The 27,324-nt window shown below is 36.8% G+C and overlaps 1 protein-coding gene across 9 annotated transcripts; it reads right to left on the bottom strand.

Annotated features, from left to right (window-relative positions):
• Positions 1-27,219, bottom strand: DCUN1D2 (defective in cullin neddylation 1 domain containing 2). 9 transcript variants are annotated; one of them, XR_010884031.1, is made up of 9 exons: positions 27,036-27,219; positions 24,010-24,226; positions 20,913-21,081; positions 17,117-17,247; positions 10,519-10,615; positions 9,201-9,277; positions 8,562-8,650; positions 7,811-7,951; positions 3,654-3,737 (listed from the first exon to the last, which is right to left on the bottom strand). XR_010884031.1 is itself a non-coding variant. In XM_067295611.1 (8 exons), the coding sequence occupies exons 1-7, from the start codon at positions 27,036-27,038 to the stop codon at positions 3,686-3,688; spliced, it is 729 nt and encodes a 242-aa protein (XP_067151712.1). In that variant the 5' UTR covers positions 27,039-27,219; the 3' UTR covers positions 1,283-1,366; positions 3,655-3,685. The 9 variants fall into 9 exon arrangements, 6 of the variants coding, with proteins under 6 accessions (XP_067151707.1, XP_067151706.1, XP_067151734.1 ...); XM_067295611.1 differs by lacking the exons at positions 7,811-7,951; positions 8,562-8,650 and adding an exon at positions 1,283-1,366 and having other exon boundaries at positions 3,655-3,737; positions 9,218-9,277; XR_010884030.1 differs by lacking the exon at positions 7,811-7,951 and having other exon boundaries at positions 3,657-3,737.
• Between the last annotated feature and the right edge of the window lie 105 nt (positions 27,220-27,324).

The following is a 27,324-nucleotide window of genomic DNA, read 5'->3' as shown; positions in this document are numbered from 1 at the left end:
TTTTATTTAGGGATTTAATTTATATACCACAAATACTGCTTTTCATATAAGTACAATATAATACAGTTTTATTCATGTAACTGCTGGTGTTCACTTTGGATCATGAACTGAATGGCATGCTGTGCTGTCAAAACTTTAATAAAATGGCCTCTAGTTAAACTTCTCCAAAATATAAAATCATGCAAAATCTACATCCTATATGATACAACCAGTACAATAATTGAAGCCAATAGCCTACAAACAGCCTGGACTATTTTCTGAGTTTGTTCTTGAGGTGTCCACAAGTCAGCCATCATTTTCTTTAGGTGGAAAGGAGGAATTTCAGTTTTGTCTATGGAGTCTCATCATGACCACTGAAACCAGCAACAGCGTGCACAGTTATTGGCCAACAAATCTTCGTTACCTAATGCAGTTCAGACTGCACATTTAGTCCATTTTGATGAGTCTGGGGTTAGGAAGTTTTACGCTTTCCTCCTGTGACTACTGGTCGTGCATATTCCACAAAATCATCTATAAGAACAGGCCACGCTCCTAAAGAGAAGTCAAGCAATTTAGAAAAGAACATGTCATTATTAGCAATAAGTTGCTTTAGTCTTAAAATACAAAGGATCAGAAGCTTACTTCAATATTTCTGGCCTAGCCTGGCTCTAACACACATGACTTGATGGACACTTGAAAAAGCACCTCACTAGTAAATTAAACATTTGAATCTCCTCTTGCAGCAATAGTTCTTACTACAAATGAAATATATTTAAAGCATAGTCCACACTACCAGGTTTACAAATTAGCTGAAAACAAAATCATGGCATTCCTATTAAAGTCATTCATAACTTTGGAAATATTTCTGTACACAGTCATTCCAAAGCAGAATTTGCAGGATTAGTAACAGAGTGTAAGTCTCATTTAGGTTAGCAAAAATATGTTTTTGTAGACATTCTTGCAAGTAGAAAAATGATATATAGCCTTGCTGTTAGCAACATTTCTGAACAGAAATACAGTTTCATTGTGACTTCTGTAGCATAAAAAGTTCAAATAGCATGTGCTATATAATGGTCTGACAGTATCTTTAGTTTTATCTATATATTAAAGCAAACTTGTTAACCTACTTATCATTAACATTTGGCAATAAGTATGATACTTTATTTGCAGCTACACCTTCATGGGTAAACAAATTAAGACACCAGGTAACAGTATTTTCTGTTGTTCATTCAGAGCAAAATTTTAATTCTGCTATACCAATGTTTGAAAAGTTATTCAAGTACTTGTTACCTTCTTCATCATAGTTGGACATATCATCCGCAATCATATTTCCGAAGTCTAACAGAAGATTCCAAGTATCTTTTGGGATTGATCTTTTATGATGTTCCTACAAAGGAGGAAAAATGGTACTGTTAAGTATGAAGTATTTCCAAGTTTCACAGTAGTATTTTATACTGTTTTTTTTTGTTTGTTTTGGTTTTTTACACTGAAGTTGAGAGCTTCTGAAGAAAATTACAAAAACAGCTACTAAAAAAGGAAAAGCATAAGAAGTCTTTTCTGCTTAATGACTCTTGGCTTCCATGCAAGGTTCTGAAACTGTGTAGCCACAAGTTGGCATTCTGCCATTTCAACCTGAGCCCTTCTTTCCTTGTCCCTTTTTACCTGTGCTACACCAGACTCTCCCTCAACCCCTTGGTTATAGTTGCACCTTTCTCCTACTCTCCTCTTCTCAGGTACTCCCAGACTGCCTTCTGGACCCATCATCTTAGCCTCTATGATCAACTGTTCTCTCCTTCACCATAGTGCAATGCACTCCTCCTCTCCAGCCTCTTCTTCCCAGTCAGTCTTATTCTCCATTACCACATCCTGGCCTGATTTCAGGTATCCTCCTTCTGCATCACCCTGTTCACATGTTAGTTTCCAGTCCGGCCAGTTTGAGCAGCACTCCAGAAAGTTTTGCTCCTAGTCAGCTTTCTCTGAGCTTTCACAGTCAGCCCTCCCACTCTCCCTTTCAGCCCTGTTCATAGCTGCTAGCTCTTGCTCCCCTCCTCTATGCTGGCACTAACTTGGTCAGCTGGGGCAGACTGTAACCTTCCTCCCCCCGCTTCTCTTCTCTTTCCATCCACACCACACACCCAGCCACATGGTCCCACAGGGCCTCTTGAGACAGCTGTGGCACCTGTCTGACCTCTTGGGAAGTCAACTGATTAGCCCAGAGGAAAAATACTCTTTTTTCCTCAATTTGTTTTCTGTCAGTTTAGCAAATAGAATCAGTTCGGGGAGTAAGGAAAATTTCTTTTAACAATAATACTCCAATATATTCAGGAGAATAAATTGCATTTCTAAAAAATTTAGAACTTCATCAAAACTAGGTTGATGTCCACCACAGCAGAAAACATGCATCTCTGACAGAAGCCAAACATCTTATCTTGACTGCAAAATATAACAGGCAAATACATCTTCTGAAAACTAAAAGAACCCCTAAAGATTCCTAGCTTGCTGCTTTCTTAGGTTGAAATTTTCGACCTAAATGTTGCTTCTGAAACAAATATATTACATATAAATTTTCAGGTTAAATATTCACAGCAAAGTAAGACATGTTTTATATCAGATCCTCTATAATAGGGCTTGAATTAAAGACTTCCACAACTGTTTGTCATATTATATAGCCAAATGAAAAAAAAAAAAGTGTTAAGACTTTTCTTCAGGTATACCTCTATACCTGTATTAGATGTCTTAAGCATATTAAGGCAGTTAAAATGCGAAATCTTTTCACAAGTTCTCTTGGTGAAACTGGCACACACAGTCAATGAATAAAATAAATACACTGTCCAAAAAACCTCACTGATTTAGAAGAGAGCTTACAAGAAAATATTCTAAAAAGTATACGCTTTGCCTATAATGCATTAGTGCTTATGGGACAAAACATAGAAAGACTTTTTATTCTCCTAAACTACAGAGAAAAAGTTAAATAGAAAAAGAAAGAAAAAGATGAAGTACACATTATATAACATTATAAGTTTTTGCAAACACAAAGAAATGCAAATGAAGAAACACGGATGAATGAATTAGGTCTGTAATGAGAATATTCTGTGATTTCTAAAGTTTAATTTAAGCACCTTTATTCCACTGCCTACAGAATTATACTGATAATAGAAAACCATCAAGATTAGTCCAAAACTATTATCTAAAAAATGAGTCAAAATAATTACTCAGACAAGAACTTTCACTTAAAAAGAAAAGTCTCCCAGTGTTAAGTTAGTCATAACAGAATTGACATTTAGAGAACACTAAGCTTACGCATTAATACTACAAAAAGCAGAGCATGGTAAAATTCATGGCTGATAATAACCACAGCTGTCTGAGAACAAAGACAACGTAAGTTCAATCTACAATTATGGCTTCATTTCAGGCAGAAGCTTTTGTGAGGAGGAGGATAAAGGATCGAGCAAGTAGAACGCACTATTGCCTTGATACATCTTTTTGCTTCCTTCTCAGTTACGTAATTATATACAGAGGATTTAATCTGGCTTGATTTAAGAATATCTTATATCAGTTTTCAGAAATATTCAAAGGAATTATTCAAACGTCTTGCCTTTTTCTTTATTGTAAGCACACAGCTACACAAGCTACAGACTACTAAGATAGTCAGGAAGGAATACAGTATGTACTTACCAGCAAAAATTTATTCCAAAGATCTAGAAATTTAAACCTTCCTGATAAGACTAAATTCCAATATGCAATTGCCATTTCTAGATCTGCAAGAAACAAAGTAACACATAAATACTATAGTATACTATATGTAATAAAACTGTCGCGGTTACACAGTTAATGCTGTATCTAGTATGTTGTGATACAGATGAAATATATTCTTTTTAAATCATTATGAGTAACTGCTATTCCGTACTCATTGATCCAGAAAGGAGGAAGACAAGTACTAATGGTAAAAACTGCATATAGAACATTACAGTTATAACTATTAAAATCTGCTTGTCACCATCCAGCAGTGCTGGATTAAAGTTACTTTTAATCCATAGAAACAGAACACAGTAGTTATCAATAACTCTGGCTACACAAAACAAACAAACAAATGAGACACAAACATGGAAAATATCAATAGAAAACCTAAACATTTAAGTCTGGGGGTGCCAATTCCTGTTAATTTATAGCATTTTATATATGGACTTGACTTTAAAGGGATTTTAAGTAAAGGGGAGCAGGGGAAGATTTGCCTGGAGCATGATAATTCTACAGCACCATTTACAGCAATACATTTTTCTTTTCCAGAATCATTTAACAGAAGAACACTTATATCCAAAACTGCAAATGTAAGTCCAGGAAAGGAGGACTTATTCTACAGCACCACCAGTGATATAAGAGCAGAGCTTAGCTTGTGCATGCTAACAGTAGGATGCAGTAATGCCACATGTTCGAACAGAAGAGTAGTGGCAACGTGAGGTGCAGCATAAGGGGATAAATGCTTCTTTTTTTTTTTTTTTTTTTTTTTGAAGACCTGTTTTCATTCTCAGCAACTCACAATGCCTATCTGCTTCTGCCCCCAGTCCCACAGATAGCAGTGCTAAATATATGCATGCTGCTGTGCAACCACAAAATAAAGGCATAGCTTTTCTTAAATCACAAATGGATTTCACTGTTTGCTTTCCATGTAAAATAAGTATGAACAAAATGTGAAAACTTAGTAGAAAGTATTGTCATAGTATATTAAAAAGAAACCTGACTTCCACCTAAAGGAAAGGAGTGCGACATTTGGAATTCTACATGTCACATTACAAACCAAAAGCCAGGGTTTTACCTCAAATCAAGCTGCAAGTCTGAAAGAGAAGTTCCAGCTTTCAACATAACCAATTCCCTAGAGTCTGTATAATAGAGGACTGGGGCCCAGACAACAAAAAGAAGTGCAATACTTAAGGAGATGATGAAAGAAATGCGGTCACACATATACCCAATTATATGAAGACAGCACTACAGGTGTTCACTGTGATCACAATGCCTTTCAGCAGAGAATTTACTTCCTGCCCTAATAAACTTTTTCAGCTCTTCCTGGCTTTGCTATAGGTATAGGCATACTTATTCATGTTCATTTCTCACAGAAAATAAACAGAACAAGCTAGTTAATAGCATTTATTTGCTACTTAGATATAAAGATTATAATTCATAGCAGTCGTCTCAAATGAAGAGCAAAAGAAATGGGAAGGGAGAAACTCAAAGAATCTTAAGGGTTTCTAAACTTCATTGTGAAATGACTGGCTTTGACCCCATTCATTCAGGTTGCATTATGAAAGTCAACCTTTCCAAGCCAACCTTGTAAATCTATCATATGACAACATTAAGTAAAATGCACTTTGAAGAAAAAAGTTTTATGACATGAGAATTTTTACACTTTAGATGAAATATTCCCTGGAAAAAGGAAGAAGGTAGGGGCAAAGAAGCAAAGACAGAGGAAGGTGCCGCAGAAAAGTTAAAAGAGAAAGAAAAGGCAACACTTCCTTGATTCATTTGGGTATCTATATCAAATTTAATATTATGTTATACTGAATGATTATTGCAAAATTGTATTTAACACAACGAAAATGAAATACTATTTTAACTGATACTTGTGGGATATGTTTCATGTGTGTGCAAACTGATTCTCCCGCACAAAGGTACAGGAGTTGTTTCCTATAACATACAATAAGCATATCCTTCGCAGGCTGTGGCCCCATAACAGTTGAAACCAAACTAAGCTGGTGCTGCCATGGTCTCTGCCCACTAAACACAGCCTTCCTGACACTAGCTCTGCATACACGCCGCTCTGAGGTAAGATACTTTAGGGTGCTACATTAGCTGCCAACTAATCACTTTTTGGTATAGGTAGTTTTCGGCTGGATTAGCTTACTGTACTAATTCATCACATGGTGCCAGTGTCAGTGCAAGCAAGAGGGTCAATACTACACATGTCAGGGGTTGTACAGGGGGATATTGTGGCAGGGCCAACTTAGATCACTTTAAATTGTCATGGAACAGTACCCATAATTTTCCAAATCCTTTACACTAGCATAAGGCTTTGAAAGAAGCATATTTGTACCTACTCTTCCTTTGTCATGCAACATAAGCATGTGTGGCCCATAAGCATGTAGTGAATTAAAAGAGGGGTAAGTCCTGATCTTGGTTAAAATTAGCTCAGAGGAAAGAAAAAAAAGAAAGGAAAGTAAAGCTTCCTACATGGTTCATAGCAGTCACACAAATCCATGAACTGACACAAAGAAGAGATACTGAACAAATGGACAGGATGGGACTATCACTTTTGGCAATGATGCTAGTTTACGCCAACTTAAAGCATTTGGGGAAATCAGGCCTTTAAGTGTGCTTGCTATACTGTCAAGAGATTTGGCTACACTTTTGCTTGAAGACAATTCCCTATCTAGATTGAAAACTTTAGGGTTTGAAGAGAGAAAAATGTAACTTTTTTGCTGTAAAGGGATGGCCTAGTACAACACAGAGCTCCAGTTCTTCATTAGGACTCTGATAGTAGTATCAATAAACAATATTACTGTGGAGTTTGTTTATGTGCTACAATGAGCGCAGCAATGAAAGATGGAAGAAAAATCCTTAGGCCATGGCAGTTTTACGCCTTGCAAAAACATCTTTCTGTGTGGATGCAGATTTCTTGCACAGTTCTAGGAATACTTATTTCAGTGCTGCACAGATATGAAAGCATAATTACAAGCAAAATAAAAATCAAACTACAATTATGAAAATATACTAGTTTTGTACTGAAGAACATGCATTCCACATTATACACTAATGATGCACATGTGAATGGAATGAACAGGACAGATACTTAAGTCTCTGAAAACTGGTATCTAAGCAATGGCAAGTTTAGAAGAGACTTTATAATAAACTTTGGCGTACATATCTGATACATAAAACTGCTAAACAGTTAATGTTTAAAGAACATTATAAAAATATTACATTAGAAAGATACAGCAGTCAAATGAAAGTCACTTGTGTCAGTTGCTGATGGAACTATAGCTCATACTAGTTTGAGCCCCAAAACATGCAACACCATGACTTCTTTATCTGGCTCTGCCAAACTGCAAACTCAAATTGGCTATCTAGACAGACATAACCCACCTCTTATTTTTTTAGGGGCAAAAAACATTTATAGAAGTAAATACAAGTAGTGAGTTCATAATGCAAGACATCCAATGGTTTGAGCTTTCCCTTCACCCTAAAATATATTCAGCATCATTATCTATTAAATGTTGTGTTTCACGTAGTCCCTTCAGTATAATGGCTTGACAATATAAATTGTTTATATACACTGAAACAAAGCTTCATTATCTAGATACCCAGAAAAACAGTCAAGTTGTGCATACATACAGCATCCATAGAGCTTTCTGTAACAAACCTCTAAAAACTAGTTAATTCTAATTGATAGCTAGTTAATAGCTATCAACTATCATTTAAACATTTCAAAATTATTAAAATAAAAATTAAAAATAAATATACACTATCTAAGTAAAACCAGAGTTCAATGAGAAGGGGAAGGTGAGTAAAATATTTTAAGAGAGTTCCTTACACTTCTAAATTATTTCAATAATCATCTTTTCACAGTCAGAAGCAAAACATTTGTATGTAGTATGATCTTCTCTAAAACATTAAAACCTCATTCTAAAATTATGTTAAAACAAACAAACAAAACTTAGTCCCTCTTTTCCTGATTGAACAGAAAACTTGCAGTGATAACAAATTAGCACAATCAGTGTAGGAGACATTCATTATCAGTTAGACAGCCTGTATCTACTTTTAAGTTTGATCAAAGGCTCACTTTGTTAATGAAAGTTTTCACTGTTTTCAGTTGTCACTGGATTAGACTCTTGCACAGATTAAAACAAAAATAAAAAAAAACAAAAACCAATTAAAGTTCCTTGTCCTTTTGCTATGATTTTGGGCAATGGGAATGAAGTCCCTACATACAAGTAATCAAGAAAGCGAGAAAACAAAGATAAATCAACAGATAGCAAGGTATCGGCTGGAGAGTAGGATTTACGAGGAACATGAAATTAAGTTCATTTAGAGTGCCCAAAGCAGCACTCTGGGACTGCAGCACTCACTTGTCATCGTCTACCAAGGAAAGGTTTCCAGCTCTCTAGGACTGCCCTACCAACAAAGCTGTTTGTGAAGTCATGTTTGAAGTTATCAGAATACTAAAACTAATTCACTTAAATTACTGACAGAACTTAAAAGAAAAAAAGGCCAAAAAACACTACACTGGCATCCTAATGATGTTTTAAAATCTTTAAGTTATTTAGAAGAATATTAGCCACGTTTGCCCTTCTAACCCCTAGTTAGCATGCTGACTAGGTTCTGTACATTATGACAGTGAGTCTACCATGTTTTAGAGCTTGGAAATAAATCATTTATTTTAATTTCATCTTTTGAGATTTACTGATTGTCCCAATATTGCCTTTTTCTTCCTTTATTAATGTTTAATCCTATCAATATTGTAATGCTATGTTACTTCATACAAGTCATCTCTGTGAAGGACTTTGGGCAGCTTCTTAAGTTTTATTGCTCACCAATGAGTTTTATCCAAAGAATACTGTCTCAGACTATACGGGCAGGATTTTTTATAACAGGAAGTATCATGCAACATTACCTGGTCCATCTACAGACACAAAACAAAATATTATAGAAGAATGCAACACAGAGCTTATAAGAGGAAGAGATATTTCAGAGTTCTGAGTCCCTTTACTCAAGGCTTTCTCTCATCACTGCTTTAGCCCCAACTTACTCTATGGTCTTGAAAAGAAAAAAGCAACCAACTCTCCTATTCCCAACACATCATAAAAAAATTAATCTGGACAGGTGCAAAACACAGAAATGTAGATTATCATTCAATTGCCTTGTAAAAGTGTTTAGCTTATGTAAGACACTGAACTTCAAATATTTTCTTTATGGTCATGTAATTTGCCCTAAGGTAACATTGGGTTGATACTCTTTGATCTCTTTCCTTTTCTTTCCTCACTGTGATCACAAGCAACATCATACTTTCAAAAAGCTAAAATAAAAACTACATTGCACAAATACTTATTTTTCTTCAATAAAATTCCTGGACACCATGCAGAAACTGGTACAGGTGTGGAAACTGGCATGAATATATCTAAAAAACTGGACTATCACACTACCTGACCAACAAAGGACAAATGAATACTTGCAAGATTCAATGAGTTACTTGATTCCTTGTGTCCTCGTCTCTCTGAATGATTTTAAGTCTTCTTTGGCCTCCAAATTACTAAGAACATGGACACAAAAATTAGTTCCTTTCCTAGTCAGAACATTTTTTCTTCTAGATAGATATAAATACAATTCATGTAGCAAAGTAGCAAGAAAATACCATCAGGATTCAACCTGAAAACCCTTCACCAAATTGCTAAAAGTTTACAGCTAAATAGCCTTTATCTGCAGTTCCCCAAAGGGGCAGGGGAGGGGGAAGGGGAGATAAGTGGCATGATGCAAACACTGAAGGTGGCTCAATTCAGATTACAGCTGAACTGGACCCATTCATCCCTGCAAAGCCATAAACAAAGAGCTCCCCAGTGCTCTAGGTAAGTGGACACTTAATATACAGTGTCGGAGCTAAGCCCCTGTGGAACCTAAAGCACAGGGAAGTGCGGTGAAGCACAGTATGCAGATTTCAGAAGAGCTCTGCAGGCATCTGGCTGTGCTTATTAACTCTAGCTCAGCATCAGCTATGCTGAAGCAGTCTGATTCCATGCAGAACCTTTTATGCTTATTATCTTGAGTATCAGTTAGACAAAAGCAGATAAACTGCCTCTGAATGCGAGCTAGGCTTAGAAAAAGATAGCTATCTAAGTGCGATTTGAGTGTAAGCTAATGAATCTTCTTGTAGTTAGTTTAAAAATCACTCTGTGATACAGCTAACCTACAGTTCAGATAAACTACAAAAGATGACTGAAAGTTGACTGTATATACATTTCCCAAATAAGAGTTAATATGAGTTAAAGAATCAATGAGGCATTAATAGAACTGGTAGTTATGCCACACCCTTGCTGCTACTATGGGCCTTTTTTCATCACAGTACCCTGTCCTATACTAAGCTTTTCCAAATTGCTGGCCTTTTCAGAATGAAAGAAAAAGGTTAGTGAAAACGAAGCAAGGACCATAAGCACAGACCAAGACTATTGAAACACTGTTCAAATACAGCAGTCACAGATCTCTTTCATAAGTAATCATGAAATTCATTTATAGAACTTGGCTCTCCCTCGCTTTCTTCATCCACTCACTCCTACAAATACCCTACAAATGGATCAGTCTAATTCTTCATAAAAAATGGAGGAAATCTTGGTAACTGGTTAGAAGAAAAAAAAAAACTCCCTACTGTCTGTCTCTTTGAAGAGTCTGAAACTTGAGATCTTACTATGATGAAAGCCAAAGCTGATGTTGCTTCAATTAAAAAGAGCATGTTATACTCATCTGTTCATAGAAGATGCAACTTTCTTGAAGTCTGCATACAGGATGCAAAGAGAGTCATTCTCCTGGTCTTGAGGTAATATTTGATTCAATTCTGAATGCCCTCCTCGTGTACCATTTCTTGCTTGATCCCAGGAAACTGGCAGAGAGAAGGAAGCACAACCTTTTGAGCCAGTACGCAGGCGAAGGAACCACAAAGGAGTGATGAAGGACCAAATCTGCTTTTTGTTTCCATGTTGAAAGTTGAAAATCATGAAAGAACGCATTAAGTTCTTCTGCTGTGCTGAAATAAACTGTAGTAAAGTCCTGAGGCGCATGAGGAATCTCTTCAGCATGTCTTGTTGGGGGTCAAAGGGAGATCCATTAAGAGACTCAGCATAAATATCAGGTTCGAAAAAGAAAGATGGAGCTAAGGCCTTGTTTTCAGCATGAACAGTGTCTTTAGAAATCTGAACTGCTCTGCATACAACATGACTAACGGTCTATAATCCTGTCCTTTAATATAGCTATCACTCAAGAGCTAGGATGCAGAATTTCACACAGACTGCACTAGAAAAAGCTAAAATATAGGCGTAGAACGTGAAATAAACCTTTCCAAATCTGTACCATCAAAACTTGGGAGTTATTGCAATAGCTAGATATCATAGCAAGAACATGAGAGAACAGATTGAATAGACAGATCCACAGTTATGCATAATAATTCTTTCTCAAGGTCTCCTGGCAAACTGGACTTTAATAAACTGTAGCTTTTGCATTATCTCAAAACATAAACAAAGCACTCAGATGCAGTCCAATATGTCTAAGTACTACGTCTACCAGCCACCGAGATGGCATTGCTGTGTGAAATCTTATTATCTTTTTTCCTGAATTCTATCCACCACTTAGAAGACAATAGTCTTAGCAGACATAAATATCAATCCTTTCTTAGACAATAATCAGATCTATTCAAATGTATTTGAAGGACTTGACATCTGGGTCCTGAGTAATGTTAATCAGAAAACTGTTTTCTGTTTAAAGGAAAACACAACAGACCTTATGCAATGTGCCTTTGCCTCCTGCATCTAGCTACTTACATCACCTAGGAGGACCGGTACTACTTTCACTTCTTTAAACAGCATGTATCCATATTGAAGCACACTAGTTGCCAATATTAAGCTAGTAAAAAAATGGAAACATTTTAGTTAGATGAGACCACAGAGACAGGAATCCTGCAATTCTAAAGAGAAAGAAAACTTCCCTAGTATCACCACATGAACTGTGGAAAAGAGAATCCTATAAAACAAAGAAATCCTTTGCAAAGGAGGCCCCATTTCTGAGAATGAATAGTGGTGTATCAAACTCCATGCCTAGTTTGGGGCATGAGAGAATAGATGAAACTGAATTTATCAGTCTAATTATGTAAATGCAGGATTTCTTGCATTGGTTTTGGGGGGAAATGTAGAATGAGAAGAAATTAAAGAAGCAATGGAAGGCATGCTGGTCTTAAAATGAACAAATAAACAGAAAAATCCCATCAAAACCAGAACAGCTTTCTTGTTGGAAAATCCTCTGCACTGGGAAGAAGCCTATGTCAGATATCACCAAAATTCTAAACTTTTAAGAAGGACATCTGTGTTCAGAAGCCTGGCCTTCTCCCTCCCTCCCTACAGATGTCCTCTGGTGTGATAAAGGATACTATATCTCCTGCTGATATCTCCTGAAAGAGAAATGTTGTTGTTGTGGACACATAGAAGATTTTTCAAGATTTGCTCCAGAAAAACTAGTTTACTGAAAACTGACCGTAATTCTAGAAAAAAGCTTTTAGAAATTCAGTCTAAAAGCACTAGTGCCCAAAGTAAAGCTAGGCATGGTGAAATTCATCTTGGTATATTTTGGGAACTGACTGAAGCAATCTCAAACTGCTACCTATCATCTTTGAGACTCTGCAAATGTCAGATGAGATTCTAGAAGATTGCACTCAAATGTTAATCATCACAATTCTCTGTCAAACTGGAAGAATGCAACAAAATCACAAGGGCCAGTCCTGTATCTAATGCTGTCCAGCGCACTGACTAACAAAGTCAGTAACTTAGATGATACAACAAAGAACAACTTATTAAATCTGCAAATAATACAAGGCCTGGAAAAGGTGCAGCACTGGAGAGGTCAGGACTAGAATTCAAAATTGTCTGGACAAATTGGAAAAACAGTTGAATAAGTAGGAAACATTTCTTTAGAAAGATGTGTACAGTGTTGTTAGGAATAATTAATTGCAGAAATAGAAGATCGGAACCAACTGGGTGCACAGCAGTTCTGCAGAATTCCACAAATACAAAGGATCATAAATTGTTGACATTATCAGTATTACTAACATAAGCAAACTTAATATTGAGATGTAAAGCAAGGAGTGAAACACCTAAGGCATACAAAATAGATTTTCCAGCTTGTTTGGGCACTACAGGACAAGAAAAAGATAGATAACTGGAGTGCAAAGGTAAAAAACAGAAACTATCAGAGACCTGAAAGATAAAATTTATCAGGGCAGTTCATTTTACTCAGTCTAGAGACTAAGCGAGGACATAAATATAGTTGCCAAATATGTAAAAAACTGTTACTAACTGTAAGGAAATGCATATGCATATTTACTCTGGACATACAAGTATCAAACTTAAATTTGGCAGCAGAGATTGAAATTATATGCTAGAAAAAGAAAAAACTAACAATAGGTGTGATCAAGCACTGAAATAGATTGTCTAAATATGAAATCTGTCATCAGAAATTTAAGAGTATACTAAGTGAAGGAAGTGGCTCCCAAACTTTTTCAGCCAGAGGACCACCGCCAATCTGATCTTGATTCTTCCTGCAGACAGCTGCTGAAACCGTACGCTAGTATATATTGCTAGCATACCACTGAACACTTGCTTAGAAAAACATCTGTCAGGAATGGTTTAGGCAACAGTCAATCCTGTCTGGCAAAAGAGAATAAACTAAATAAGTGTTTCTCTATCATTTAAATTGGAAGATCACCTGGCATACTGAAAAGAAATCCATGAGTCATTTTATTTCCCAGTGTTCTTCGGGAGTTAGAAATGAGGCAAAAAAAGTAATAAATGTTGCTTATGATTTGTTAAACAACAGAGATAGTTTTGTTCTAATCAGAAACATGTTAAGATATTGATATAGCAATGAACATGACTCTTGTCCAAACACTGATGCTCTAGTCATTTTAGAGGTATTTGAGTAATTTCTTATTATTTCAGCATATTAAGAAAATAAACATGAAAAATAATTGCATAAATGAGTCTTCTTTGCCTTTCACATATACATTTTTCTGGTGAGCTCTAGTCTCATGTTTTACTTCTATTAAAAAAAAAAAAAAAAAAAAAGAGAGAGAGGTGTTAAAAGTTAGCCTGCAGGATCCAACAGACGTATCATTTTAATGTCTTCTTTTTGAAAAAGTTACACTATCAATAATCTCCTAAGAATAAGACTTTCCTGTTTGCCACTGGCACTTTATCAAATGTGCTTAATTTTCAAATAGGAATATTTATAGGTCATGTTTATGATATCTGAGAATCAAGAAATATTCTTTCAGCAAACAGATCACTGTCCTAAACTGAGCATTGCAGCTACCAGAGGTGGTTTTTTAAGTTTCCACTGTAGTAAGAGAGCAGTGGATACTTCATGACTCAGAAAAGTCACATTAAAATATTCTGTAATTGAAAGTCAGGAAACAATTCCTTTGATTTTTTCCACTTCATCAATTAAAACCATTCACTGTTTCTCAGTCATACATATCCAAGAAGAGTCAATGCTATCAGACGATAAAAAGAGGTAATGTCCAAGTCTTTTTTAAACCCTATTTTCCATAAACTTACTGACCTCTTTTAGTCTTCAAGTCATAATTCAAATGTGAGTATGTTATGTGAATGACTACACAAAGACCAAATCAGCAACAATTTTAAGGCAAACCAGCTAGGGCAGTTGCTTAGGAGCATCCTATACTTTCGTAGCACTGCATGTCATCTAACACGTATGTGGAGATGAAGGAGAGATTTATACCTCAGGAGAAAGCAGGGTAGAGCTAGGCAGAAGTTAACACCAGCTCATTTGGTAACAACTCTAAGTGTGCATTCTGTTTAACTGTCTGGACTGAATTCATAAAAGCATCTTGAGCCAAGGCTCCAAACTTAGTAAGAAAGAAACAGACTCTGTACAAGGATGAGACAAGCTCCTGTATCTCCTTGACAGCAGGCCATGCAATCACTGGAGCACAAATACCAAACACCTCTATATGGTTCTGGAGAGAGGGAGAGAAGATGAACAACTTCTTTTTCTGGAAGAAAATACATAACCTATATAGAGAAGAGGATATAAAACAAAAAAAGCAAAGACTGTACTAGATGTGGCTGAAGAAATTAGAATTCTCAGCTCATACTGACACTTCTGTAAGATAACTGACTGAACTTCTGCTTGCTGAACGCTTTTTTTGCTGAAAGAGAACAAAAATAACCCTCAATAATTGGAACAGGAAGCAATAAGCTGCAAACACCAGCCTATAAACTTTTTTTCTCCTTTTCCCTGCCTCACTGAATATAATGGAATTCCCTGAAAAGATTCCAGCTCCAAACTTGTACAGTGTTAATTTTTATTTGGCTAAGCTATCACTGACCTCAAGCACATAGAAATGTCATGTTAGTTAACATGCTTGCTCAGCACTCTTCCTGTTCAGCCTGCAGTGGCCCAAGTTCACACCACATAGGAGTAGGGTGTATCTACACTGAAGTAACAAGAGTAGCACTCACTTGCTTTTAGTTGAATCTTGACTATTTTCATATCTAAAATCACCTTAGCAAAATGAGAAAGTCTGACAAAAAAGCCCCCAAATACTGCCATGTAAGAACTAAGCACTACTTGAAATTAAGAAACAGTATGACTAGAATTAATAAAATTCTTCAAACTTGGAATTGGAAACAATTCCATCAACTCTTTCTACAGTGTATCTTAAGGTTAACTTGTCATTTCTGTGCTTAGTTTCTCCCACTAATACTTGAATTCTTAGTGCTAGAAGGTATTTAGGTGCTTTATTGCCTAAAGGTCCATTCTTACACAACAGAGGGATAGGCTTTTAAATGAAAGGGCCTCCATACCAAATAAGGAGAAGTAATGAAAAACAAGTAAGTTTCCTTTTTCCTTCTCCTATCAAATAAACAGCACGTTCAGCTTCATAATCTGGGTTGGGCTGCCTTCCCTCCCTCTCTCTTTGTACAAACACAGGCGAAAAGCTTTTGAGATATATTTCCCAAGTATATGAGTTTCAATTTGGAACTGAGCCAATTAAAACAGGAAGCCATTTGTAATATTTCTTTAGGTATTCCATAAATTTCAACCCTAGCTGTAACTGACTTACCTTTTTCCCCAGTCTAGAAGTACTAAGCTTTTTAACGAAGAGTAGCAAGAAAATGAACAATTAGCTAATGAACTTCAATTCCACTAAGCTACACAAAACCACTGTTTTACACTGCCCATTTAAAGTTGACGCATTCAAGTTGGTAAGGAACAATAACAAAGCTGTACTACAGGACTACATCATTTTTGTTTCTGGAAAGATGGCACGTGATCCATGAAAACGTGCCACATATAATGAAAAAAGAAATTGCTGTCAAAGAAGAAGTAAAAGGGAAACTGACGAAAAGCTGCCCACAAAACAAAACAAAAGATACTGGGAAAGACAAAAGATAATAATCAAAGTAACACCCAAGAAAGAATGAGGAACAGACCCCTTCTCTTCCAAAAGTTTTTCAGAAAAAGTATTTACTAATACGTATTTACTAACACAGGCAGAGTTAAAGCGGCTAGGCTAAAAAAAAACACTTCCTCCTCACTATTGCACAAACAGAACAGTGATGATGGTATGGTGCTGTTCTAATAAGCTTCACACAAAAGAGCTTAATTCCTTCATACACAGTGTCTTTTGAAATTGGACATAAATTTGAAAGGGTATCAGATGACATCTTAAAAATGTTTTATTCTATTTGCAAACTCAATAAATGTGTTAAGTTGAAGTATGAGAATAAAACAGGAATTTAAATAATGTATCCATTTTACTCCAGCAATACAAAGCACAGAAAAATAAACCTCAAACCTTAAAGAAGATAAGAATTAAAAATAAATGTATTTATATATGCCTACTTTCTGGAACCAAATCCACAGTTTTTTTTTTTTTTTTTTTTAACTTTAGTCTTAGTCCACATTCTTATGTAAAAATTCTTTAGAGGTCAGTAGACTTCTGACCAGAGTTTTCTCCCTCTTTTTGACCCGATATAAGGATTTTGTTTCAGTTTTGTGCTGAACAAAACAAAACACAAGGGGTTCACCAGCTCACTTTTTTGGGGGGGGGGGGGGTAACGATGGCAGGTTTCTAACTAGAGGTACTTTGATAAGAGGAGATAACGTCAAAAATAGCAGAAAACCCAGTTAAATTATCTGTACCAAAGAGACATTAAAGAAGAAATTAATTAAAAAGGGAAGAGGAGAAGTCAAGGAAAGAAACCAATAATGAGTTTACTATACAATTATCACTGAGACTACTATATAATTGGAAGCACTTGGAACCGACTTCACTGTTTGTGGATATTTTCTTGAGTTTTTTTCTACTTACCTAGACCTTTTTGTCCAGGGTTTTTAGCAAAGTTAAAAGTAAACTGATAAAAATCTTTGAACTTTATTGGATCCTTTAGCTCTTGTTCCAGTCTTGGCAATAGAGCTTTCAGTTTTTCTGTGGTGTCACACCTATTACAAAAGAAATCACATTATTTGTAAATATTTAAATAATAATAATAAAAAAAGTTTAGTCTCAGAATAATATCAAACAGAACAAAATCAAACAGTAGTTAAGAAAAACAGAGCATCTTGTTGGTTAGCATTCTTTAAAATACACACAATTATATTTTTTCTCCTAAACAATACTAGGTGAAATGTTATAGATAGGCATCCACAACTACACAACCCAAATAGGATTCAGTGGTTCCATTTTCTTTCTCAGTCTCTTCATGAGTTTATAAACTCAAACAGGCATTATTCTATTCTTAATGAATACATAAACCTCACTGAATCCACTGCCTTCTCCCCTTTCATAGCCATTATAACACAAGAGTAAGGTGGGTTTTTTTTAATCTAGATACACATTACTTACTCCCTGTTCCTATATACAAAGGACCACATATTGCATTAACAGTTAACCCTAACGTTAGAAGACTTTCCAGCAAAATGAACTATTACTTGCAATCGTCTTCTCCCCACCATGGTCCCCTGGTGGATAAAACCTAGGAAAAAGATGAGCCTTTCCCAATGCCTTGAAAGCCAACAAACTGTTTAACAGCCTGATACAGATAAAGCTAAGATAGAATCAAGTTACTTAAGTCCTAACAGAAAAGCATCCCTTAACATACTTCAGTCTTAAGTATTTCTAACAAAAGTACTTGAGCTGACAAGATGCAATTTTGAAAGAAAAAAGGTTTCCCCGCGCACCCAGGAATCAAATGAATATTCAAGGTTTTGGGGATATTACCAATACTTTGAATTGTATCTAGAAATTCATAGAAAAGAAAATAGTTTTCAAAGAGCTAGCTATCATAATAAATTTCTTGCACTTAAAATTTCTCAGCAGCTAAATGTTTTATATATTTTAAAGCTTCAAGAAAAAATTTATTAAAGGATGAATAACTATGGCAAAATCCATACAATGCAGACATGATTCTAATTGCCTTAGATAGTACAGATAAAGATAAGTACTTCTCTGGCCTCCAATAGTATCTGGTAAAGAAAAAGTAAAGAATTCCACCAACAGCCTTCAACTGAGAACCCGTTTCATGGGGACTTGATCTACTTAATGGGGACACTCACTTATACCATCTAGATGGTTCTCATTCACACTCTACACATACTATAGGGACTAAGTCTCAACCTATTTCTTCTCATTTAAAACCTATGCTCAGTGCTAAAAACCACTGTTGCTGCATCTCCTATACGTAACAAGAACCACCCTGAATTACCAATGAGCAGCATATTAGTTGCTACGAGGTATGATCAAACTATACTCCCCAAAACCCTGCAGGAATGTTGAGCAGAAAAGAGCAAAAATAACAGATTTCTTTTGAACTGTATCCAAGAGTCATGAGGACATAGGAGCAACATGATAATGAAGGGACAAAACAAAGCCAGAAGCCACAGGTGGCTCAACAAAACCTTTTTTGTCAGATATATCAGGTAATGCTGGCAGCCCTTAATATAACAGCATGAGCACTTGATTGTTGTCCATGGCTAGATAATCACATATTCTCACAGCCTCCACCCAAAAAAATCAGACTGAAAAGGACAAAATAAAGCAGTGGACTTCAGATGATATCAAAAGTTGTTTCATCACAATTTCTGAATATCCTTACCTAAAAAGGAAAGCTTAGAAAGAGGTCAATAATTGATGAGGTCAGTAGCAACAGACTGCTAGGCCCCCTGCTCAAGAAACAACCATTGATTTGACGGAAGTTGGCACCTTATTAATGCCTTTCTGCAGTGGACCAATCTAAAATCAAATTAAATTATATTAGCAACAAAAAGTATGCATCCAAGTAATAAACTGTAGTTCTCTACCTACCTAATGCAATCTGTTCACAAAAATCATTTAAATCCTTCTAAATATGAGTAATACTTCATCTTCCAAGTAAGAGGTACACACAAAACATTATTTTATGGTGATAAATGCTTGATTCTATTATTAAACAGAAGCAACATGGTTTAACCTCAAAGTCCACTACCCAGAACAGTTTCAAAATTCAGAAAGAAAAATTTTTTCCCAGTTATGCCAGTCAGACTAAACAACTTTTTCCGCCACTAATATCCTGATTTTGACTTTAGTTTCTTACAGATATTCTGTAAAATGAACTGTCTAGCATACAAGACAATAAAAGAAAACTATTGCTTGTAAAACCAGTAAAAAGAAAAGGTGCATTTGATGATAAGATAAAAGCAAAACATTGCACATTTTATCTGCTTTCATATCAACCTTCAACACTGAGTGAACTCTACTTTTTCATCTCCAGCGACTTTCAACTTCTAACAGCATACAATTGAATACAAAATCATAATACAACCATGCATGTGCTTACATGAACTACATCAAAAGATCAACATATTGTCTTCCTTGCTGTACAGTTAGGAATTATTTTCACAGAATCAGAATTTTGCTTCAAGCCTTGCTGAGGTCATTGTTAAGGTTTTGCAGTACAGCACCAGTTGAAGGAAGAGAGGACACTACAGGCCTTTAGCACCTGTTGAGCTTGGCACCACCATCACCAGGGACTGAACAGATGGCCTTTAACAGCTAAAAACCGTGAGTCTTGATAGCTTGTACTCCCTCTTATTTGCACCCTCTAAATGAGGTAGAGATTACAAGACATACATTGACCAACAAACTATGCAAGCAACATGTATTACAAGTTACTGGAAATATGCATTTTAGGAAACTAATCAAGATTCGCAAATGATAATTTCAAATGCTGTTGTCTGTGTGAATTACGCGATCTAGATTTTATTCTGGGTCTTGGAAAAGGAAGTCTAAAACTTCTAAGTGGTAAGAACCCAAAACTTATTTAATCATTGTTAAATAAGGCACTGAGCAGTGAGTAAAAAAAAAAAAGCACTGAGGAGTGGGTAAAACTGCATTTTGTTCTGTTGCAGATCTAAGAACGTAAGCAACACTAAGAAGAGTTTCAACTCTGACTTCTCTCCATCAGCTTACAGAACTTTCTCTCATGAAAAGGTGATAAGAGTTGGCATGATGCCAACAGAGGAAGTTTTATTTTTCTAGCAGCAATTTGTCTGCTTTAAGAGAATACAGTCTCCGTACTCTCATTCCCATTTCCACTCTCCTTCAGCTAACTCAAACACTTTATCAATTGTTTGTAACTGCACTAGGAGGGGGAAGGAATGAGCCGTTGTCAGTATGAATCTCTAAGAGGATAAGAAGGTAATCATTGTATGGAAATTAAACAGTACCAATATACTGATTCAATAGCTTCATTTTTTTAAATCAATATTTTCTATCAATCCATCTTTCAACACACCACCATGAAAATTCTACAAGTGCCAGTTTAGGTTAAATAACTCTGGTTTAACCATTTCAGTGAGATCCAGTAAAAGATTTAGACTATCAAGAATAAAACAAGCTCAACTATTGTGTAAATCCAGTCGCATAGTACGTTCTCTTTTACATACCCATGACACATTTAGACAAAGGCCTGTAGAGTCTGACAGCATAGGTTACTTGGGCATAACAAAACTATAACAAAGGAAAGCCACGAAGAGTTTTCAAAGCTTCACATTTGATTCAAATACAAACATTTTAAATAGAAACTGAGCTCAGGCCTTATACTTTGAACTATGCAGAAATGGATACTCACCCCAAATCTGTCATGCCATCTACAAATTCCTTTTTACTGAATTCACATTGAGTAGCTGCCCTGAACTTCCATGCTACAACCAGAACACTGATGCTGGCAGGGTCCAGGCTTAAATCATCACAGAACTGTTGAATACCGTCAATGCCAATTTTATTTTCATCTTGTGGGTCTGCAGTTCAAAGCACAAATAGGAGAATTACAATTACTCATTAAAAATATTTATGAATAATCACCAGCACAGCTTTGATATGCTGCATAGCACAGGTCTTCAGTTTTACATAAGCTTCACAAAACTAAAGTCTTTACTCAAAATATAGTTAATTTTAAAAGTACCTAAAGAGCAGCTGTAAGTAGATTATGTATTTGGCAAGCTTTCCAAAGAATTGGCTTGCATTTTTTTCCTACATTCACCAGCTAACTTAAAAAAAAAGTCTTTTTTCTTCCTTTCTGCATTGCTCTGTGAAAGATCTGAATGAACAGGAGGAAATGCCTGACTATAGCTAAAAAATGGTAAGGCTGATAAAATACATGAAAATACACATCATATTTACTGGTTAGCACATACCTAAAAACAAACAAACAACCCCCCCCCAAAAATGTTAAAAAACTACTAAGTATGTCCACAATTTTTTTTCCTTGTAGCGATATATGAGAAGGAAAAAATAACTGTAACTGTTTAGAGACCAGTTAATTGAAAGATTCTTATTTTTTAGTTGTAAGCCAGGGAAATCACCAAAACAGTGCTCAAACAATGCCTTAGCACAACAGCGTCTTAAGCTAAACAACACAATTTAACAAACATTATGTTATAGTGGTACTCAGTTCAGTACTTTTTAGAACCAGAATTGCACTTTTTGTCACAATCTTAACATTAAACTTATGTTTATAAATAATGAAATGTAAATCTAAAAGGTAACAATAAATCTTTCATGGATAACTATATCGGACTGGTTCCATTTGTGCCTCAAATTATTTAAGTAATTCCTATAAAACATAGTAGCTATTTAATTTTTTCTGTGGAATTTCAACAAGGCTGTAACAGAATTCTCAAAAAAAAAAAAAAGATCTACATGTAAACTGAAGTAATTTTCTTAAAAATCACATCTCTTGTTTTCAAAACACGACAGTTTACAAATTACAGAACTGTCTTTCCAAACTCTTGATAGGAAGCCATTTCAGTATAATCAGTTGTGCTATGTAAAAAAGTATCTCTCAACTCCTTAAACAGGAAGCTGGTAAGATTTTCAGCTGCACTACGTTTTAAATCCTGATCCTACAAGCTGATCAGAAAGCAAGATTTTGGTTTTAAATAAAATCTCTTCTAGTTTTTCTGTCACTACCACAGCGGCAAAAATGGTAAATTTTAAATAGTGGACAGGAAATTAATTCAGCAAATATCTTTACCCATGGTATAATTCAGTTGAAATCGGGGACCTTTGTGCAGGAGTAACAAGTGAACATGGCTATTGTATGCCAGATTTAGTTCTAGAACATGTAAAATTCATTTCTGGTATATCTGGGAATAACTGAAGAACTGAAGGCAAAAGGTGTATGGGTATGGAGATCAGTGGAAAAATTCTGATGGATTTCAACAAGGACTATTCCATCTTTATCATTGCTCACAGCATCCAGGTAACTAGGAACAAATAAAAGTGAAATTGTTTTGATAGAGATGCTGGATATTAAATAAGAAAACTAATGCAGAGATAGCACAGAAAATGAAATATCTCTAATCTTAGATTTCAAATATAATGCAATGTTTGTAGTATTCTCTAGGCCCTATAGGACAAAAGAATTCCTTTTTGTCAAGAGGCCAAGGTATAAAGTTTATGTTGCATATGAAAAACGGAAAAGGTACTTAAACAAACCTTTAATTATTTTCTTTCACATCCTGTGAAAGTTTTAAGTTCACATGTTTTACTGTGATCTCAGTGTCAGAACTGCAAAGTTGTGCTGCTGGACTGATGTGTGTATATGTGTGTGTGTATATATATATATGTATATATAAAAATAAATAAATATATAAAAGATTACTCATTAAATTTTTTCACATACACAAGGAAATGCTCCAGTTTTGCTGATTTTCTGTCGCTCCGCAATTCGTTACCACCTTATAATGAAATACTGAAAAATATCTATGCTTAAAATAGAACACACATTTAAAGAATAACAAGAAAGGCAAAAATAGTACTGAAAGAACAGGATAAAGTGTATATAAAGCCATTGAAAGACAAAAATTAGAAAAGTATATAAAATCATAGTTGATGAATTGTTGACAGTCCATTTTTTTTAAATATAAGATTTTTCTGGATCCAGGCAGTGGCTGGTAATGATTCCAACTTGCTCTGCACTAATATTTAATAAACAATGCATGTATTCATGTGAGATGGCCACAGTTCAAAAAGCTTTGTTACCTGGATCACATAAATTCTTACATTTACATGACTATCTTTTCCTCTTATTTTTCCTGTTTTAACAATATTGTAAAATAAAAAGAAATGGAAAAGAAACAACCCTGCCTTTAATCCACTTCCTTGTGATTTTACCTCAAAGCCTCTCTGAACAACAGGAATATCATTTGCGCTGTAACATGCAAGCACGAAGAATAAATTAAGGATGCAACTTCAAGCTTGATTGTTTTGTCAGATTCTTAGCCTTAATATTATTTAAAATTTTTTTAATTTTAATGGATAGCAATATTCCTATATTTGAACTAAATTAACCAAATATTAGCATAGGAATCATGTGTATTGTTTTGCCACACAAAGTGCAACATACAGGTATTAGCAGTCATCAGCAAAAGGTCAAGTAAGTTGCTTCACTCTCCCTGCTACCATATGTAGCTGACACTATTTCCTCATTATAGGTTTAATTTCCTAATGTGAATTTACTTTGAACTCTACAGGAACACATAGAGAATTTCTGTATTGAACATTAAGAATGAAAAATGTTTTAAATGCTCTTATCTCTCTGCTACTAACTGTATGGATGTGGCAGTGGGTAGCAATATTTCCTTAGAAGTCCTTACAAATGGCAAACAGAAAAAGCAGAAACAACACTGAAATGAAAAAAAATTAAAAAGAACAACAAGCCTTACCTTTGTATCGATTATACAACTGTTCTAATTTCTTCCGGTCTATTGAATTTTTCATGGATTCTTTGTAGTACAAGTCTGGATTTTGGAAGTAGTTGTCTGTTGCCACTTCTAGTTTCCATTCATTCTGCATTAAGCAGTATATAGCAGTCCTTTCACCAGCCTGGGTAAATGCCATAAACTGGCGGACCTTGTCCTTCTGAGACGATTTAAGCTTATGCTTTGGGATGCAAAAGAAGCAGGAAAGCCAATGAAGCTAATCCAGAAGTTTGTTTCAGCATTCTACTACTAATGCCTACTTTTAAAAGGTTTTAGCTTTCTTGTTGGTGACAATTTTCACTTCAGAATTAGAGGAAGACAAAGCCTTGTTCTTCTGCAGTTAAAAAGACAACATTTTCTTCTGAAATTTGAAATGACAGCATCTATATGTACATTTTTAGCAGCAAATATTCTGGCAACAACAAATTCATATTTCTGCTTTACTGCTCCCATATGCAAAAGTCTTGTTCTGTTTTGTAACACTAGTAAACACACATTTTATCATATGACAACATGGTTATCTTCTGAAAAATAAGCCTATTAATTATAAACACGAAATTCCAAAGACACAACTCTCAGATTTTGTATAAAAGCCCTTCATAAACTCTGAGTAAGACAGAAATCTGCTTAAGAGTTTTCCTAATATTTTCCTTGCTCTAAAGAACAATGCAAACTTCAACCATTTTAAGTGATCAGCTGAAAGTTACAAGCATTTCTCACATTTTTATGTTAGAAACCATTAACTACTGTCATTGGAACACATAAGAGCAGAAGAAAAAAGATAAAGAAGACATGCCAGAGATTTGCTGAATGTTAGAATGAGAATATAAAGTTCCTGTAGACATGATCTAAAACTTTAATGAACTCTGACAGAAGATGTTTATACTATTATTATTGAACAACAAAACAATCTAATAAAGTGGTATATAGGAACCAGTAAGATTTTTCTCTTAGTTGCAGTTAATAGCAGCAACCATACCTATACAACACCCTTAAACTTCTGCAAAATCTAAGAGGTGGAAACAGGGATTTTATGGAGAGCAAATTTGTTATTAATATAGCTAAACATTGTTCTTTGTATAAAGTTGGAAGGAGAGGGAGATGGCTTTAATTAAACTCTGAGGGTTTTTTTTATTATGTTTTGATACTTCCTGATTTTGTTAAACTATATTTAACACATGTTCTGGACCAACAATGAAGTTTTCTGAGAAAATATCTAACTTGCTGGCTACTACTTAAATCAGGTGTAGTAGAAAAGATCATTTCACTGGTCTCTAAATATCAGGGAAAAACATTGTATCACTGATTCAGGGTGCAGTAAATTGTAAACATACAAACATCTTTCAGTTTAGTTATCTCTTGTAAACATATGGATGGTGACTTCTTGACTGCAGATGGTCCCTGACAAGAATGACATTATGTAAACGGATTTTGGTCTTTCCTTAACATTCTTCAATTACATAAAAAAAAAGAAGCAACACACAAAATGGGAAAAGAGTCACAAAAGCAACTACCATGTATTTTGGTCAAAAAATACTCAATAATTCCTTGGTTTGCTTTATTTCTGTAAGCTCTATGTAACTCCCTTTTCGTCACAATTTATCTAGAAGAGTCTCTTTGCACCAATACCCTCATTTACCTAAGCTTCTTTTGAGCAATGAATTTAGTGATGACCCCTTCAAAACAGGTCTCTGATAACAATTCCACAAGTAAAATATGTCCTCGTGTAAGTCTCTCTATTCCATGCATCTAGGGACTTTTTTCAGGTTCAAGAAACACAAAGTTATTTGAAAAAGCTGGAGGTATGAAACATGTTAGAGTATCCAGTCTACCACTCTGCCATGTTTCTGCTGTTTTGTTTAGCCTTTTAATGTCCTAAAGACAGACATATCAATGTACTCTCTTTACTGGAGGGGGAGGAAGGGTCTGTAAGTCATATTTCTGGCATGTCTTCTTCCTAATGGAACCCAAAACAAGACGTGTATTTTGCATCAAGCCATGGTGAAGCCATGTTTTAGATGCCCTCTCAAATCAGTAATTATACCGTATTGCAAATACAAAGAAAAAAAATGTTAAAAGTTAAAATGCATTTAGGCACAATTTGAACTCTTCCCAAACCAGATTTGATCGCTTTCTCAACGTGCAAAGCTGCTGCTTTTGCAGTCAAGGTCTAGTGTAAGCAAAGGTGGCCTTGACGGGACACTCGGCACATCACGTACTTGCTCCCCTTTGCTCAGGCACATCCTTCCCCCGCCTCCCGTCCCAGGAAGGTAATTTCTACTTCACCTTTCGTATTGCCTTCGACTCCGCTATCAGTCGCAGCGGCGCGGCCGGACTGATTGCCGGCTCCCCGCGTTGCACCTGCAGCCCCCGGCGGGCGGCGGCGAGGCGCCCCGCCGGCCCGCGCGTGGGGGGCCCACCCGGCCCGGCCCGGCCGCGCGGCGGTGAGGAGGGAGCAGCGAGGGGCACCGGGCTGCGGCAACCTGCCCCGCGAACCCGAAGCCCAAAAAAGGGAAAGGTACGTGCGGCGCCGGCTGCCAGGCTCCGCGCTCAAAATACCCGCGGCGCCGCGCGCCCCCGCCGCCCCAGGTGACCTTCCCCGCTCGCGGCCCCAGGCGGAGGTGGCCGCCAACTCCGCGCGCTCGGTCGCCTCCGCGTCCCCGTCTCCCCCTCCCCCCCCCGCGGCACGGCGCGCGCCCAGCCCCCAACGGCCGCTCGTCGCCCCCGGCCCGCGCGCGGCCCCCGCCTCGCGCCGTCCCCTGCGGGCAGGGGCGCGAGACCCGGCGCCGCGGGAGGGAAGGAGGAGAGAGGGAGGAGCGGTGCGGGGCACGCGCGTGAAGGCAGAGAAACGGCGGGGAACTGAGGTGGGGGGGTCGCTCGGCTTGTTGGCTTGGGGGGTTGGGTTTTTTCTTTTTTTTTTTTTCTTTTTCCCCTCCTCTATTTCTTCTCCCCCCCTCCGGTCCCCTCCCCCCCTTCTCCCAACCACCTACCATTTTATCACCGGCGCTTTGACCAACTTCACTGCCCAGCGCCGCCTCTCGCGCAGGCGCGCACCGGCCCGCCTTCGCCGCCTATCGCCGGCCGCGCTCGAGGGAGAGGCGTAAAGGAGGAGCGCGGGCCCCAGGCGTCGGCCCGCAGCTCTGGCGGGCGCCCCTGACTCTCTCTTCACCGCTGCGCGCCGGGGAGAGGCAGCGCCCGCGGGGCTGGGACGCGCGAGAGCGAGGACTACACCTCCCGGTGTGCAGCGCGCCGAAACCGGCGGCGACTACAACTCCCGTC

The sequence above is a fragment of the Apteryx mantelli genome, chromosome 1 (genome assembly GCF_036417845.1).
Source record: "Apteryx mantelli isolate bAptMan1 chromosome 1, bAptMan1.hap1, whole genome shotgun sequence".
NCBI classification, from domain to species: Eukaryota; Metazoa; Chordata; class Aves; order Apterygiformes; family Apterygidae; genus Apteryx; species Apteryx mantelli.
The sequence above is the reverse complement of the archived record's forward strand: the minus strand, read 5'-3'. Positions and strand labels throughout refer to the sequence as shown.

Coding starts and splice junctions, on each gene's coding strand:
- DCUN1D2 (XM_067295605.1), bottom strand. Junction 3,738..17,116: donor CCCTGGACAAAAAGGTCTAG/GTAAGTAGAAAA, acceptor TGTTTCTTGCAG/ATCTAGAAATGGCAATTGCA. Junction 1,367..3,654: donor TTTGGAATAAATTTTTGCTG/GTAAGTACATAC, acceptor CCTCCTTTGTAG/GAACATCATAAAAGATCAAT.